This window comes from Serinus canaria, chromosome 1, assembly GCF_022539315.1.
Source record: "Serinus canaria isolate serCan28SL12 chromosome 1, serCan2020, whole genome shotgun sequence".
Classification (NCBI taxonomy): domain Eukaryota; kingdom Metazoa; phylum Chordata; class Aves; order Passeriformes; family Fringillidae; genus Serinus; species Serinus canaria.
Window position 1 is genome coordinate 20,965,838 of NC_066313.1, and position 17,667 is coordinate 20,983,504.

Below are 17,667 nucleotides of genomic sequence, written 5' to 3' on the forward strand. Positions count from 1 at the left end.
GCCACCTGTGCACACTCCATTACAAGATCCATCCAATATTGTACTTACAGGAAAAACATTTCTGAAAGGCTCAAAATTTGGCCTAACATTAAAGCTGATGTCAATACTCAAAGATAGTTTCCTTTTACAGAAAACCATTCCTCTGGCAAACCTCTAGCTTTCAATTTCCAGTATTTTGAGAACAAAAGCTTTCCAAAGGAACACTGATTTTCTTTTTTTTTAAGTGTTTTTTAAGTGTTTTTATTAGGATTCTGAAGCACTTTTCAGATTTTCTTCCCACACATTCTTAATTAGGTATTCCATTAAATTTTCAACCTCTTGTAGAATCAATCTGGAAATCTTCACACATAATGGTTAAAGTTGGAGAAAGTTACAAGCAGCTGGGAAGTAGAGGTTTGAAAGGAAACACCTACAAATCCTAAACTAAAGCTGCTAACAGCATCTTCAGATTATCTCAACTCATAATAATCTTCTGAAAAGCTTTTCTAACAAGAAATAGTTGGTTGCCTTGGAATCACAGCTAAGGGAGAGCGGGTCCTTCAGCCAGCCAATACCACGAACAATTAGCACCTAGGAGTCTGTGTGAGTGTGAGTGCTCTGAAGACCACACACACTGCATGCACCTGGAACAGTCAGAGCTTGTCATGATCTAGTAACAATTTATGGTCTATGAAGCTGACAACTCTGCTGACACCTTTCTCATTCACTTCGGTGGGCAGTAAGAGCTAGTATTTTGTCTGCATTACTGCTTAACCAATGCTGGCTTTACTTTTTCTAGGATTGTGTCAAATTCTAAGGTAGTTGGACTAAGTCCAGATTTCAGCCCACAGATGTCATGGTCGTAATTTATTCTGAAGTCAGACTAATGACAAGTTACATGCAAACAGAAGTTCTCATGATAAAATCTGTTCAGCAATTTCCCACTAGTGAAGTAAGAAATCAAAATCTTCTGTGGGTGACTGTAATCATATTCCCAAACTCCGCCAATCCTAACAGACTTTTACAGGTTCACTTTATGAAGATTTGTTCTACAGTTTACAGATTCTTTCTCTCCCAAAGCATAGGACTTTTGTTATCAGATTTGCACTACTGAACTATGTTATTCCCCTGAGATGCAAATATCTCTCCTGGATGAAGACAGTGAGTGAGAGATTCCAATCCCATACATAGTTGAATAAGATTGCTTAGTTCCACCTACTCAACTGTCCCCTGCATTAGAGCAATTGATGTTCAGGACCTTTTGAAAAAGGAGGCTATTTTTCCCACTTTTGTAAAATGGGAATAATCATCACCATCACTCCTCTCATGGAAAGATACCAAGATTTAATAGCTAAAATATTTGTACAATTTAGGCATCATAAATCCCTGTTCATTTTGACAAATCAGAGCAGAGGCAGGTTAGTCAGTTCATCCTGATTTCCTGCTTCCACAGATGCTTCACTGGAGCACAGGAACCAGGCACTTCTGGAAGAAGTCAGAAAAGGAAAATGTTGCCCAGCCCACTGCCTCTGTAGCTGCCTCCAGGAAACACTTCTAGGCCAGAATGTCAGTAGCTGCAAGGATTGGATCCAGACCACCATTCTTCTACTCCATCCTAGTGATTTGGGAGTCTTCAGACTTAAAAGATCACAGTTCTAAGAGTATTTTGTAAAAGGGACAGGGCGAGGACAGCATTGCTCCTATGTAACTAGAAAACATACAGCATGATACTGTCCCTACAGCAGGAGAAAGAAAACAAGGAAAGGCTAAAAATAGGAGGAGTACTAAATTTAGTGAGCGATCACACTTAAATGTGCAAGAACAGGTACACAGGCTCAAGCATGCCTACCCACCGCTCTCCACTTCCCATGTGTAGCCCTCTCTTATATGTAGCTCTCCTTCCAAGTGTGTTGGAGTATTCTGCAGGAAAAGTGAGATTTTTTGAAAAAGATAATTAAGGTAGTTACAATCATTGAAGGATCCCATGCAAACAAAGATCATGGAACAGGCTCTCAGGAACACATCTCGAGCAAGAACCACTTCTTTCCAAAGACAAGAGCGCCCTCCGGTGCCCAAGGACAGGTTGAGCACCTTATTTAAACCTCAAGAATTCACTTCTGAAATGATCAGGTAGAAGCCATTGCTATCTCTTCCTAGTACACCTAGAGCTTCAAAACTAGTAACCTCATAAGAGGAGGTAGAAATGACCAAATGACAACGCACAGATCACAACAGCCAGGGTGATGAAGTCCTTTCACACAGGAAAACTGAGACACATGTGCAGGTGGCCTTCCTCAATGCCTGGTGTTCCTCAAGGCCCAGCCTCCCCTTGCCAATCCACAGCCTCCCAAAAATCTCAATACCACAGTTTTTAAGTGAGTATCAGAGCTGCCCACTCCAGGACAACTCATAAAGGCACCTCACAGAATTTATCTCATAACTAATAGGCACAGAATGTGAGAAGAAGAAAAAAAAAAAAAAAAACAACAAACTTCTACCTCTTGTACATGCTCATCTGATCTGAGATACACTCATTATAGATGAAAATACTTGCTAAGCTGTCATTCTTAGTATTAAACTGTGACAGCATGTTCCAAAGCCCTGCCACACATAATTTACTCCCCTTATGCTGTTTTTTCTTTCCATTTTTCTGACTGGGAGAGAACTACGGGGTTCCACCCACACAACACTACTGAGTGACCTTGGTGTGTTGCTCAGGCACCAGGGCCTCTGGTTTCCATCTGTATAAGCACGCAAAATAGTTTGGATGCATTAGGCAAAGCACAGTGCTCACTGTCAGGAAATAGTACTTTTGGTGATTATTTCTCACAGCTACAATTATAGTTAAAAGTCAAGCCCTCTTCAGACTTAGAGCAATAGGTGTTCCCTACAACCATTGTTTCTCACCAGCCACTTCATGACTAACAGAATATTCCACCCAGATATCCTAAATCACCATAGGATTCTAGAAACTGACACTAAAATGGTCAACTGAACAGCTTAAACTACTTTTTGGAGGATCACTACTCCTTTGGCTTAAAGGAAACAGACATTATCAAACAGAAAAACCTAAAAGGTTCCATTTTTAGTGCTTAGCCACTGGCCATCAAGGCATTCAGAGTCTGAAAAACAGGACACATGTGAGGAGGTTGGGAGAGCTGAGCCTACTCAGATTAGAGAAGGCTGAGGGTGACTTTACTGCGGTCTGCAACTTCCTAAGTGAAATACACCAAAAGATGGATCTAGACTTTTCCTGAAAGTGACCATTGAGAGCAAAAAAAAGCAAAGGACACACATGGAAACATAGAACATTCCAGTCATACACTAGAAAAACAAAGAATTACCAAAAGGGTGGCAAGCACTGGCACAGGACGCCCAGAAATAGTATCCATCTTGGGAGATGTTCAGGACTTGCCAGGACACAGCCTGGGACAGCCTGGTCTGGTTAGACCTGTTTTGAACAGGTTTGAGGTCCCTTCCAACCTAAATGATGATTCTATGGTTGTAATTATAGCTTGGTGTCTCTTTGCCCAAAGGTAATGCTTATCCTTCCAAGCTGCTCCAGATCTGACACAGACCAGCTGGGTTCCTGTACTACGAACAATTTAGATGTACTTTCAAAAAGTGCTGAGCTCTGACGGTTAATGGTAAATTTTACCCACATCAAATCTGCCTGGAACATCTCTCTAAATAACTACTGCCTCTGTCATCAAATTCTATTATTTTTTACTGCTAACTGAATTCCTGGCACTGGTTCACTGAGTAATTCCTGAACTTCTTGAGTTTCTAGCAATATATATATTTAAAAGATACCCCAACATACCATTAGGACTGACATGTCAGTTAGTAAGATCTGTACCCACAACCCAAAGGATATGGACAGACAACTCTAGGGGACAAAGGGAGATCAGTATCAAAGTTACCATCAGACAATGTTAGGTAACTTTGACTATCACAATGTCACCTGCTTGAGCCACCCCATCAGAAGAGCCATCAATTAATCTAAAATTACATTTGGAAAGATGATAATTTCTGCAAGCCAAAGCCAAGACTTGGCTACAGTAGGAGGCAATTTATCTCATGGATTCTAAACCTGTCAACTTTGTATTTGCAGAGTGGTATTTTATAAAGCACATAATGTCATAAAGATGTCAACATCAAACCCAAAATGAGCTCTTGGAACAAAGGAACATTATGGGGGTTTTTAAACAGTTTTCCCTTGCCTGACAAAGTGCCAAAGAATCTGTTATTTTATCAGCTACATCTTATGCAATGCACACAGCCTACCTGCTGAAGAAGCAAATTTCCACTGTTTGTAATCACCATTCAAGACAAAACCATGACACACTACTGATGCTCACAGAAAGAGTCACTATGCAATGGGAAGTTAGAGGCTAGCTGATAACATTCTGCTTATTTTCTCCTCATGCTGCATACAAAATTCTTTTTCCTGTGATGAAATACTGCAAATTAGAGCTGGTCATTAAGTACAGAGAATTGTCATTGTGGTTGGTTCCGTCTTGCAAATTTTCAACTGACAGGATCAGGTCACTGTGCAGCTGAGGAAAATTCAATATAATCACCAGCTGTCACTCAAGTGAAACTGAGTCTTGTTTGAAGACCAAAGAACCAAAATTTCTTAAGCATTAGGAAAGTGTCTTTTGCAGAGATATTGATATTGCACATTTTCCTGGAAGAGTTTAAAATGTTTTTTTTTTTCTTTTTAATGGCAGCTGTTTTGCAACAGGAAGTAAGCAATCTGAAAATTACAAAAAGTAATTTTATAAACTTGCATTAGTTCAGGAAAGTCTATTAGCAGGAAAAGGTTTAGTCTGTTTACATGAGTAGTTCTGAATGACAGAAGGTGTCAAATTTTCTGTTGAAGTGACTGAACTGCTCAACCCTTGATACATATAAGACTTTTGTCAGAATTACAAGACTGCAGGCTCTGGAAACCAAGAGAGCAAATTTCATATATATTTTCCCTTAACTCTGCAAAAAGAACTAAGGTAGTTTGACCCTTAAATTCCACTAACTGTGTCCTTCTACATCCATAAGGTCAAAAACAGAAATTAGACAAGTCACTTGGCTTTTACGTGCCTTGATGTCTTTATGTACAAGAAGGAAATAATTTGTCTGTCCTGTTCAAAGAGTCTTTGTAATGTAGAATGCAGCTGTCAGAATGCAGTAGTAACAATAACTGTTTCAAAGCATGGAAGAAAAGGAAATCCTCTAAACTGCACCTAGGCACAGTTTCCACTGCAATCAGGCTCCGTATGTGTGAACAGGGCCTATTGTTCTCTGGAAAATGCTGCACTTCCACATCTGAAACTTTCGAGTGTCAGAGTGCACCAAACTCGTGAAACAAAAGAAACTAACGTTGTTAAGATCATGGACAAATACATCTCTCTATGTGATTACATCAAAGGTACCGTTACAGAATAGTGGAGCACTCCAGCAGCCAAGAGGTAGAGCACATCTCGGGTAGAGAAAAGCAGGTTTCCCTCTGGGAATTTACTGCTCACTGTCCACAGCAGCCAGGTCTCACACAATTAGAAACCAGGCACCAGAACACACCAGAACTCATCTGAAATGCTGCCATTTGATGACAAGGAAAGCTGCTCTCCACTGATTAGCAGGCTGCAAAGCCAAAGTGCAGGATATTTCAGAGCCATTTGTCCCTTTACCTCAGCCTCTGCCACAACAGCAATATGCCTGCCCTGCATTGTGTTTACAATGCACACAACCACTTCCAGAGCACTGCTTGCACGAGCGGAGTACAGGGTGTGACACAAATACATTCCAAGCTGATTCCAGTAAAAGCTATTACCTTTTTCTTTCTGTGGCCATGAGATGATTTGTAACAGGTTTTTTCTGAGTAGGTATATATGTTAAAACTTACTGAAGTTACACAATTAAGTGGAAGCAATATAGTACTAAAGGTTGGTCAAGGTTTCTTACCCTAAATCCATTACTTCCAGAATCTAATTAAAATGCTGAGGCTAGAGTCCAGCTTGTAGATCAGTATTAGAATCCACCAGAAGACATCTTTTATATTCTGATTTTGCTCCCGAGAAAAGATGCTCTGAACGGGTTTAATTTGGGTTGGGTGCATAAAGTCATGGCATCCAACAGTCATGTAACTGAGCCCTTGCCAAGAATCCTGAGCCCATATGTAACTGAGCAGCACTCATTCCCAAACATCCGTTCTCCCAGCACCTTCCAGCTGCCAAATAATTTTTAATGCATTTTAGGAAACTGCCACAATGAAGGGTATATGAGTGGAAAAAACAGTGGGTTTTTAAGTACGAAAGAAACAAGCAGGACTCTGTAACACTTCAAAGGCCAGAGAAGAAAGGTGCCAGGGCACAGGAGAAGCGCAAGAGAGGCAGTGTTTGGGAAGATAATGGAACTAGTTATTATGTAGCTGGTTATTGAACCTCTAAGACAACAACAACATAATAAAAATTTGTCACAAATCTTTTTCTGACACAGTGAGCAAGGGAGAAGCCACAGTTGTGATAAACAGGCTGATAATGCTTTTAATCTGACACCTGAGAATCTGACAAGCTGAGTAAGGCATTGTGGCCTTACAATTACATCTATCATATGAAGACGTAATTAGGAATACTTCCCTTGCCAACTGGGAGTCAGATGGTGTTCCACAATGAGCTGCCATGTGCCTGCTTTATTCTGGATTTTTCTTACTACTCTGAAAATGAAACTGAGAAAGCACACTTCCAGAATCTGGGCTGACAACTAAGGTGTGGGAAAGATTGCAAGCATCTTAGAAGTATAAATCAGCATGATAATATGAAAATTCTATAGAAACAAATGCAAAGTATTACAATAAAAAATCAAATATGAGGAGAGAGGAAATCTGATATATTTGAGGTTGCAGTGAGAGTGCAAAACAGTTCAGGGGAAAAAAATATGGTAACTTTGACAATATGAAGATCTAAGACACAAGAAACAAATATTTTGCTCTGTTTAGCAGCAGTGGAACACAATGCAGCTGGGAAGAAACCTGCAGGCTGAACACCACAATTTTTTTAGAGAAAATTGCAGGCAGAGTGGAAAATGACTGAATTTTAAAACCACAGTTACCAGAAGAAAAATATTAAGAGAACAAAATTTGTTTACTGAAGAAAACTGTGAAATGAGGAAAGGGCAAAATTAAAATCTTCAAGTAATTCTAGAAATAAAGGACAAAATGGAATATCTTTAACCCACAAAGAAGTGAAAAAATAATCACTGGTACCATTTCCAGCACAGAATATAATAGGAAAAAACTCAGTGACCTATAAAAATCATCATGCAATGAAATTATGTCAACAGATCACATAGTTCCTATCACTGAAGGCTTTTCAAAAGAAATTAAACAAATATGCCATGAAACATTTTGTTAGAGGTTGCTGTAAGATTTCGAACTGCTTTAATGAAGTTAAGTTGGTGTCACCTCAGAAATAAAAGGAGGTTAGAAACATGTCAAACTCAGTGACAATCAATGTAAACAAAGCAAAGGCTTTCCCTAAGGTACAACTCACAAAGCAGGACTTCTGGCAATGTGAATAAATTCAACGTGGGAATTGAAAATTACAGTTTTACCTGGATTAAACAGAACACTTGTAACCCCTGTACCTGAAAACAAATAGTGACATTTCTATTTAAGTGGCAAATGGTGATCTTGAGTTTATGCTCCAAAAGCAGGGTGCCAAATAAGCTGCTGGAGAGCCTGGGGAAAATTCGAGGTGTTGAGGACAGGTGTGTAAGGGTGGACTCACCCACAGGTGTATCTGCCTGGCTACTGCATGTGTCTTGCATATGAGTTTGAGTACAAAACGCAACTCAAAACTGGTGATTTTTTTAAATCGGCTCTGTAACACTGGGGTTTGCACACCATCTTGGGCAAAGGGGACCCAGTTGAGTTTCATTATAATCACAGAATATGCTGTGATGGAAGGGAACCACAAGGACTGTCGAGTCAAACTCTAGGCCCTGCACATGGCAGCCTCAAGAGTCATACCCTATGTCTGAGAGCATTGTCCAAACATTTCTGAACTCTGACCAATTCTCCGGGGAGCCTGTTCCAGGGCCCAACCACCCTCTCTGAGATTCAACTGCAAACTGGGGTTTTTTTATTACTGCCCCTGCAATGACATCCTGTTGTCTGTTCTGCATTACCACAGCAGATCCAGTGAAGAATAAAGACTGTAGCACCTAAAACGTCTTGTCTCCTCCAAATGCACCACTGCCTTCCCGCCCGTCTCCCGAGCTCCTGGCCCAGCCTATTCCCAACTCAGGGCGGCTCCGGGGTGGCAGCAGCAGCCGCAGCTTTCCCGCTGGGCACCAACGAGCCCCAACGGCCCCATCAAACACCCCTCGGCTACGCCCCGCGGGCTCCTCAGCCAAGGGCCGGGCGGAGCCGGGCGCGTCCCTCCCGTGGCCCGGAGGGGCTCTGCCCGCGGAGCCACCGCTGTCCCCGGCCCCGTGTCCCCGCTCACCATGGCGATGACGGTGATAAGGATGATGACGGCCGCGATGGCGATGCCCGGCCCGCCCCTGCCCCAGCAACCGAAGCGCCACCCCCGCGCCCGGGCCCGCGATTGGGCGGGAGCGGACACGACACGCGGAGCGCCCCGCCCGCCGCCGGACGCGGAAGCCGCCGAGGTGACAACTCTGGGGGCTGTCGCGATATCGCCGTTGCGGGCCGGTCTGTCGGGGCTGGGACAGGGGGTCCGGGGGGCCGAGACTGGGCGGGTGGTGGCTGTGCGAGGCCCTGGATCCTGCAGGGCTCGGCGTCCTGAGAGGTGCGGTGGGTAATGATGCAAGCAGTGAGGGAGAGGGAGGAGGAAGGGGACGTGTTGGGAGGCTTACGGTGCTCCTGCATGTCACTGGCCGGGATTGTAGCGTGAGCTCCGAAGGAGCAGAATTACCGCCAGGTCGTGTCTGATAGAGCAGATAAGCCCAAATGCTCCTAATCAGTCTTTCGTTGAGTATTCTTGCCTCTTCCTGAGCAGCTATGCTTTCATCCTCCTCGTTCTCATCAAGCAAATAGAGATCCTCAATCAAAAGGAAGGAACAGCAGTGGTGATTAACAGCTAATGCTAATAAGGAAACACACAACTCCAGTTGTAGAAGCAACAGATGGTGAGACATCTCTGTATCTATAGTTTAAGAAAGCTCAAGGACGAAAAGGTGTTTCTCTTGTCTTCTGTTAATCACAAAAGATAAACCTGCCTGACACAAAACAAATCTTTAGTCTAGAAACTGGAAAGTAGCAGTGTGCTCACTGCTGCCTTTTTAGGGCAGAGAGCTACTCCAACGGAAGCCAAAAAGCTGTAGTTAAACCATTTCAGTTAGTGGTACAGGGAAAGGAAGCAAGGGCCCTGGGGATCTTCTTTGAATAATGGGGAGAACTCAGGGTAAAAAAAGCCAGCCAAACAAGATAGGAGTATACTGATCTCAAAGGAACTTAGTTAGACCCTAGAAAAGAGGAATGAGTGACTTGTATAATTGAGAGTGGATGGCTCTGTGGATTAATGTGGCAATGGTCAATACCTTTGGTGGATAAGGGAGAAAATGGCCAGGATGGTGGTTTGGGCCAAACTGAGAGTCAGCTTTTGTTGTTAGTTAAACTAACCATGTGCACCCACTCGGGGCACTGACTCCTTTGAGTGAGAATTGGCTCTATCAAAAAGGTTGTTTCAGCAAGCAGGACTGAAGGAATTGTGCAGCTGCCGTTGCTTCCTCTTCACCTCTTCATCTGCTTGAAGCACAGTGTGGGATTTCCTTTTCTTGTGGTTCTGTGATTATTTTAGGTTATCTTGGCATGGTCATGCAGTTGTACTGTGGGAGTGTTACAGGCTTTGAAAGGGTAAGATGGGGGCTCACTGAAAAGAGGAGGGAGGGAGACCAGAAAAAAAAATAAGGAATGGAAACTGGAACAAGATATGGAGCAATGCAAAGGAGTTGAAGTGCAGCTCTTGGTGAAAAAAAGACATAAGTGCCAAAAGACTCACAACATTCTCCTTTTAACTCTGTGGGTTTTGGTGTAGTTTTTATAATTTTGTGTTTTCCCCATTTGTTTTGGTGTTGGTTTTTTTCACTGTGTTACTGAACTTGAGTTTTGAGTTTTACTAGAAAACAGGATAATCTAAGATTAACTGCTGCAGTTACCTTGTTAAAGATTTTTTTTTTTGCCCCCCTCCTTATTTCTTCCTCAGACTTACCTAGTTAGGAAGAGCTGACTGCTAAAGAGAAAATGACATCTCTAGAAAAAGGTAGGTTGTTCATATGACATCTAAGCAGACTGGATTAAAAAGTACTTTTAATTGAATTCTAAACATCAGAGTTACACTGTATACCAGGCTCCTTTCATTTAAACTTACTCCTTTTATGTAGCTATGAGGAAGTAGTTCTGTGACTTCATTATTGCAGTGAAAACCAGAGCTGCCTGGATGCAACAGCAATTGAATGTAGTTTTTCTAATCCAGCTTGATATTGAAAAATAAGATTGTCATTGGTACTGTGATCTGTCTGTACACTTGTCTGAGAGCCTCCTCTGGTATTTAGAACCTGTTGGTACTGATTCCGCAAACTTGAAAGTAAGGCAGTTAATGGTGTTATTACAGCATTTTTGAAATACATTAATATTTGGATAGAAGACACAAGCTCACATTACTGCCTGCAGTATGTGTAGCCATGCCCTCAGAAATTTTGTATCTCTCACCCATTGTGAGGAAACTGTACTACAATAATAATTCATTCAGCTAAAAACTTTCTGGACTTGAATAGAATTAATTTCAGTAAATGTCATGTATTTTGGGGACTATCGAGCAGAATGCAGCATTCTGGAAATGCTGGAGTCTGTAGTTCAGAAGTAGAGCAGAACTGGGTTGTTGGCTTTTCTTAAACCTTCACTTGGACAACTAAAATCTTTTAGTACTTAAAAGCCTGCTAAACTTCTTAAGGTGTTAGTAGCTGTCTGGGTAATAGCTGGTTTTTATTTTCTTCTTACTTTTTAAAGGAAACTGCTCTGATTCTGCCAGCTCCTGAAACATGATTTTGTTTTCAGTCCATAAGTAATGTTGTCAAGATTTTTTTTTTTCCAGGAAAGCTCTTTTTTGTGTCTGCATTTAATCTTGTATGGCAGCAGGGAATTAAAATTAATGCAATTCAGATCAATGTTTGTGTCTTATACTGCTGTTGTTAATGAGCAATGCACATTTGAGTAAGGGCTTACTGTGAGGGTGGTGAGACACTGGAACAAGCTCCCAGGGTAGTTGTGGATGCCCCAACCCTGGAAGTGTTCAAGAACAGGTTGGATGGGGCCCTGAGCAAGCTGGTCTAGTGGAAGGTGTCCCTGCTCACAGCAGGGGTATTGTAACAAGGTGATTGTGAAGGTCCCTTCCAGTCCAAACCATTCTATGATTTTCTGACTTGTGCTTGATAATCACTGTTGCAATGGACTATCTGACACATGCAGTGTACAATTGAAATCTCTAACTTTGAAGTGCAGAAATTAAAGGAAGACTTACAATGACGCTATAACCAAGTGAAAGGTGGTAAACTTTTCCTCCACAATTTCTAAATTTCAGTTGATGATGCCTCAGCACCCATTCGAGGACCTGGAGATGGCATGGAAACAGAGCAAACAGCTGGAGCAGTGGAAGTAATCACTGGAACCAGCACTGCAAGCCATCACATCCACCACAGCCCCCATAAAAAGACAGCTTCTTCCCTGAGTCCTGGAGTTCTGCAGCTGGGGAAAATACATGCAGATAAATCAGTGGAGATTGAAGCTATTCGAATATTAGTCCCCAAAGCAGCCATCACCCATATTGTTCCAACTAAAAATGCTAAGGTAGCAAAATCTGTAGGACATAAAGGAGACACGTTCCATCAGTCAGATGGAGCCACAGATCCCAAGAAAGAACAGATAGAGCTGAAAAATGCAATTGAAAAGCTAAAGAATTCAGAAAAGCGGTTGTTACAAGATAAAGAAGGTCTCTCTAATCAGCTACGTATACAGACTGAGGTAAGAAGTTAAAGGTGTTTTGTCTCCCACAGCTGAACTGTTTTGGTTTGTAGAAGCAGTTTGTGAATGTGAGGAAAGAGAACTGCTATGACACTCTAGCCTTGAAACAAATAAGTTCCCTTTTGAACTTACCAGCGAAGATATAGAGTAGAAGTACATCAGAGTATTCCAGTGCTGCTTCTCTGACAACAGATGAAAGAGTCAAAGACTTAGCTAGGAGAAACACGCTAGGTAGCTGCAGGGAAATGAATCTTTCATGAGGAAAGACTTTGCTCCTTAATCACTAAGTGAAAAGTGTTATGCAAACTGTAGAAGGCTTGACTATAACTTCTTACTTCATACACCTGTGGATGTCTTGTCTAACCCTTTGTTATCTTACTGATTCAGGAGCTGAATACTACTGAAACTTTGTTTCCTGCAGTAGGCTTTCATACTTCTTTGACTGTTAGAATTTAAACAAGAATGTGTTGGACATACATTAGACTCAATGTTTATGCTTGCCTGGATACATCCCATTCTGGAAAGAGAAAGACTATTTACTATTAGCAATTTGCAATAAGTTGCACTGCATTCTAAAGAGTGTTTATTCTCTATTGATAGTTACAAGAGTCTGGTCTAATTCTAGGTCAATCGGGAGTTGAAGAAATTACTTGTTGCTTCTGTTGGGGATGATCTGCAGTATCACTTTGAACGGATGGCTCGTGAGAAGAATCAGCTCATCCTAGAAAATGAAGTTCTGGGTCGGAATATGGCTCAGTTGTCGGAACAGTTGGAGCGCATGTCTATACAATGTGATGTGTGGAGAAGCAAGTTCCTAGCAAGCAGGTATTCCCGCTCATGGAGCTGTCCTAACAGCATTCTCCTTCAGTCTTTCACATACACTCATTGCAGTGTGCTTTCATATGCAGAGAACAGCCACAAGAGCCATAGTGATACCTACTGTGAAATCTGAGAATACAGGAAAGGTATAAAGTAAGCTCCTTGTAAATCTGAATAGTCCTGCTTTTCAGAGATAATACAGTGAATCCTAACCCTCCCTAAAATCTGAACTACAGCTCTTGTCAAGAAAGCAAGAGAAGCTCTTAATTTTGATAAAACTGCATGCAGTTTAGGGTATAAAAGTGTCTTCTAAGGCAGCTGACTTTTCTTACAGGTAGTTAGCTGATTTTCACCCCCACTCCCCCCAGTATGATACAGTCATCAATTTGAGAAGAAGCTGATGTGTTTAGGAGCTCTGCTTATAGTGAGTCAGGGATCTACTGTAGAGGAAAAGTAGGGGGACCTCTTTATTAAACACTGGTTGTGTTACTGCTCAGGAACTTACTGTTACTTCTTCAACCATAAAAGCAGGTCTGAAAGTCAAAATCTCCTTTGACAATGACTTTAAACTTGCTTATTTGTCTTACCAGATCTGTAAATAGTGTTCTGGGATTTTTAATTTTCTACTTTACTCTGATATTACTGACTGAATTATGATGCTTAATGCATATCATAAAAGACCTTACTGCTTGAAGGAAATGGCAATAGAATATAGTCTCCTCCCTTTAACTTACTGGATAAGTTTCAGCATATGGGGTGAATGGTAACTTGTGTAACATTTGTTGTGTAATGGTACTTGTAAGTCTTAGCAGGAGTTACTAGGCAAACTTGGGGGTTTTTTAACATTATGAGGCGCTCTGAGATCAGAGCTGTGAGTCTCAGCAGTGTGGTTAAAGTAACTCTCTTCAATATTGTAACATTCTGGTTCATTTTTATCTCCTATTTCTAACTGGTGGTTGTTTAAATGTCATTTTGGTTTTTGCATTTGGAATACCACAGGCATTTGAAATGCCTGCTGGAGAGGTAGTGCCAAGTCTCATGGCATAGCAAAATGTGACAACAGCTGTCTCCTTTGTAGCTCTTAAACACTCATATCTAGCATCTGGTGATTGCCCCTGAGTAAGGCAAAGAGGTAAATGAATGCAGTGCATAGCCATAGCTTCCATTTTTAGAGAAGAGTGAACAGAGTGATTACAACATACTTGTGAGAATTGTTAGTAGAAGAAAAATGTATTTAGCTTTTTCTTTCAGACGATCCTTGTCAATGTACACTTTCCCAAGGTGTTTGGAAATGTGTGTTATTAGATTTGTATTAAGTGACCTAAGATTGTTTAGACTCCATCAGAACATAATCTTGCACTGGTGTTGGCTGTAGTTGAACAGAAATTATTCTTAATTAGGTTGATATAGGCTCTGCATGGGGGAGGGGACAGAGAAGAGCAGACAGTTTGAGCAGACAAATTATCGTCTGTAGTAGAAAAAAGTGTTCAAAAGTGTTTCAAGCTGTTCACTTGCACTTCTGACTGGAGATTTCCTTTGCAGGGTGATGGCTGATGAGCTGACCAATACCAGAGCAATTCTTCAGCGCCAAACCAGGGATGCACAAAGTGCAATCCAGGACTTGCTGAATGAACGCGATCAGTTCCGTCAAGAGATGACTGATACACACAAGTATGATTTTTCTAATCCAGGCTGCCTCTGTGCAAACTTCATTTTTGTCAGTTTATTTTAGGCTAGAGAAGAATCAAATAACTTTTCCCTCTTCCAGTGATATTGAAAAAAAATCAATGATGCTGATGTATAGTATGGTCACTTTTCAGTCTTACAGCTGAAAGAGCAAATGCAATAGAATACTTGCTTCATTCCCTAGAGGTCTGAGGTCTTAAGGGTAGTAAACTATGGAACTGACATCACTCATATCCTCAGGCTTTCTTTCTTTAATCACTTACTGACTTGGCTTCAAGTCTTCTCTGTTTCCTTGCAAAATATCAAAGTGATTCTTCTACCTACATGGACTTTACAGTGTTTATTCTGCCAGATGTCAGAGTATTCCCAGGATTAATGTCCTGTGTTGGTGAGGCCTTGCCTTGGAGAATAGCCCATTTGTCTCCTTGTTCTTAAACACTTTTTTTAGTCCATTTCTTTGGTTTAAGATTTAGCTTGTGCACTAAGAATTGGGAAGAGATGATTCGTCTGAAGTATGCTGGGTGCTGATTATGCCATATAGAATATAAACCCCACTAACAGTGCTTCTTTTCTTTCTGCACAGGCTGCTGAAGGAGCTCATGGTCTCTCTTCAGTGGGGGAGACAACAGACATACTATCCCAGTGCCCAGCCTTACACTACAACAGAGCTAGCAGCTGTGAATTGTAAGCTAGCCAAAGCTGTAAGCTCACATCTTCTAGGAAATGTTGGCACTAACAGTCCAAAAAAGATTTCAACAGCTGTGGAGTTCTGCAATACCCCTGCTGAGAAAATGGCTGAAATGGTAAGAACTTTTGATGCATGTTAATCTTTGTAGCAGACATGGGGCCAGCTACAGCCCTGTGGAGAACAAAGGTTTAGAGATAAGGAAATGCCAAGTCATAGGAATTAAACCAGAAGTCTTCACTCTGGTCCTCCAGGCCTATTTATCTCTTTGCGACCCCACAGGCTAGTTTCCCTAACCCTTACAATTGGTCAGTTCCCAAGCCCCCCTAACCCTATAAAAGGGGCTGCCTTGGCCCATTCTGTGAGAAAGAGCTGCCATCGGACCCTTCACGAACCCCTCAGAATAAACCATCGTGGAACAGCCGAGGCCTCATCTCTCTCCAGTCTGCTCTTCTGAAAGCCATGATCAGCCAGACCCCCTTGGCAAGCTAAGAGCTGAAACTGTAAAAGAGCTGAAAATCACTAAGAGCTGACACTCACTAAGCTTGCTAAGGGTTAGCTATGGCTGTGCGGCAGTTTGGGCTCGGGCTCCCAGCCCCCGGAGGGCTGAGATATCCGCCCTTAATACTGCTTGCTTGGGGCGCTCTGACCCTACGGGGAATCAGCTACACGGCTAAGAAGCCAGCCCCTGTGGCTTTTTTACAAATCTTTATATTGAGGTTCTGGGTAAACAGATGTTTTATTTTCAAGTTGGAAAAAAGATGACAAATGGCTTTTGAGCAGAAATACTTCCTAGCTCTTAGAGAAGGAAAAAGCACATTAAATTGTATAAAAGAATTTTCAGTGTCAATTTTTCCATCCTTAGATGCTACATGTACTGGATCCAGCTGCACATCCAGAAACATCAGCAGAAGTTTCTTTTTCTGAGACTTCTCCATCTTCTTTCCTTTCCACAAAGAAAAGTATTGGAAGATTTCACCCATATACAAGATATGAAGACGTCACCTTCAATTGTTGCAATCACTGTCAAGGAGAGCTGATAGCCCTTTAAAAGCCCAGCCAAGGCAGCTGCACGTGCATTCTTTCTGAAGAATTACACTAGTTGATGTTCAGCAGGCTTCCCTTTGTCATTTTTCCATAATGGGTGGGTTTGGCATTGGAAATTACGCAGTTTCTTCTTCTCTACCTCTTGAAGTTAGGGATTGACAGGATTTTCATAGTCTCTGGGATACTTCTACCACTTCTCAATGGGGAAAGCTACTTATTTTCTTATACAAAGGCAAGACAAAAAACATTATGCTGGTCCCGTTTATAGAGCACAGAGATGCTCTTGACTATTTAACATTTAAAGTCTTATTAGCAAATCTTAATGAATTTCCCTTTAAAGGGAGACAAAAATAACCGTACCAAAGCAAATGAAGTGCTCATCAGTTATGTGTAAATTTAAAAACAAAGTAATGGTAAATGTTTTTTCATTTTAGCCAAGGTGATGAACTGTCCTCAAGTCTATGTTCTGCCTTTTAAATTTAGTTATAAAAAGGAGTATGTGCAGTGATTCTTCATAACTGTAAGTTCAGAAAGCAAGAATATATGCAATGTCAGCCCTCCTGTCAAGGAGATAAAGCTTGAATGAACTCTAGCTATAATATGTAAGTAGTAACTGCTTTCAAGTGGGTTCTAGAAAACTCTGTGGGGTGAGGTTTTTCTTATGTTGCCATAGAGCTGAAATAATGCCTTTTTCATTGTTTCAGCTTCTAGAATGAAGCTGCTGCATAGCTGATCCTCAGCAAAGGCACACTGACATACTTCCTCTAGTACACAACATTGAATCCTGGCCTAGCATTAGGACTCAGTCCTTGCCCGAGGTCTTCCTGAGTATTATGGGAAGGTGAAGACAAGCACTAAGTTTGCATAGGTACTATTAAAAAAAAGTATTTTTTACTTGTATGACTTTATAATCTTGATGTAGATTTGAAGTTCTTGACATAGGTTTGAAGAGAACTTTTAGGAGACAATCTGCTAAATCCAAAGAAGCCTATTTAAGTTTCTTAGTTTGATCCCCAAATTTACCATATAAAGCTGTCTAGTTTAGGGAAAAGGTTTCTGAAGTGGTTGCTTTTACCTTTGAGTTTTCCTTTGAATCTCATACCCATGATCAGAATATGTAAGCTGTAAGTTCTTGCTGTTGCTGCTTCTGATTTGGTTTAGATGAAGAAAGTTACAATAAAGTTCCTTTGCTTGCTTTCAAGCTATAATTCTGGATTTAATGAAGTCACATTTCTGACCTTGTTTTCTCTGTAGCATAAACAGAGCAGTATGACACTGAACTGTAAAACCCTTCACTCTGCCGGTGTGAGGCAATGAACAGAGAAGCACCTCTTTTGTAGTTCTCTACAATTAGGGAGATGGTGTGCGTGAACCTTTGCAAACATTCCTCCTAGATTTGCTTGCTAGACAC

The 17,667-nt window shown here is 41.4% G+C and overlaps 2 protein-coding genes across 8 annotated transcripts in view; one reads left to right on the top strand and one right to left on the bottom strand.

The window, feature by feature from the left end:
• Positions 1–8,581, bottom strand: part of NME7 (NME/NM23 family member 7) — a 90,937-nt gene extending 82,356 nt beyond the window's left edge. The window contains exon 1 of the mRNA XM_030235146.2: positions 8,484–8,581. Within this exon, the coding sequence (XP_030091006.1) occupies positions 8,484–8,486 (3 nt within the window). The 5' untranslated portion in view covers positions 8,487–8,581. The remainder of the gene's footprint in view (positions 1–8,483) is intronic.
• On the top strand, positions 8,572–17,464 carry BLZF1 (basic leucine zipper nuclear factor 1). Of its 7 annotated transcripts, none has more exons than XM_030235143.2 (8): positions 8,572–8,649; positions 9,000–9,129; positions 10,206–10,262; positions 11,580–12,019; positions 12,645–12,844; positions 14,381–14,509; positions 15,108–15,327; positions 16,075–17,464. In XM_030235143.2, exons 3-8 carry the CDS (start codon positions 10,244–10,246, stop codon positions 16,258–16,260), a joined length of 1,194 nt encoding a protein of 397 aa, XP_030091003.1. In that variant the 5' UTR covers positions 8,572–8,649; positions 9,000–9,129; positions 10,206–10,243; the 3' UTR covers positions 16,261–17,464. The 7 variants fall into 7 exon arrangements, with proteins under 7 accessions (XP_030091003.1, XP_030091004.1, XP_018763643.1 ...); XM_018908097.3 differs by having other exon boundaries at positions 8,609–8,692; XM_018908096.3 differs by lacking the exon at positions 8,572–8,649 and adding an exon at positions 8,654–8,789.
• The last annotated feature ends 203 nt before the right edge of the window (positions 17,465–17,667 follow it).

Bases quoted from the DNA above. Each gene is read 5' to 3' on its own strand.
- BLZF1 (XM_030235143.2), top strand. The intron at 12,020-12,644 runs GTAAGAAGTTAA...GTCTAATTCTAG, and splicing joins AGCTACGTATACAGACTGAG to GTCAATCGGGAGTTGAAGAA. The intron at 15,328-16,074 runs GTAAGAACTTTT...TTCCATCCTTAG, and splicing joins CTGAGAAAATGGCTGAAATG to ATGCTACATGTACTGGATCC.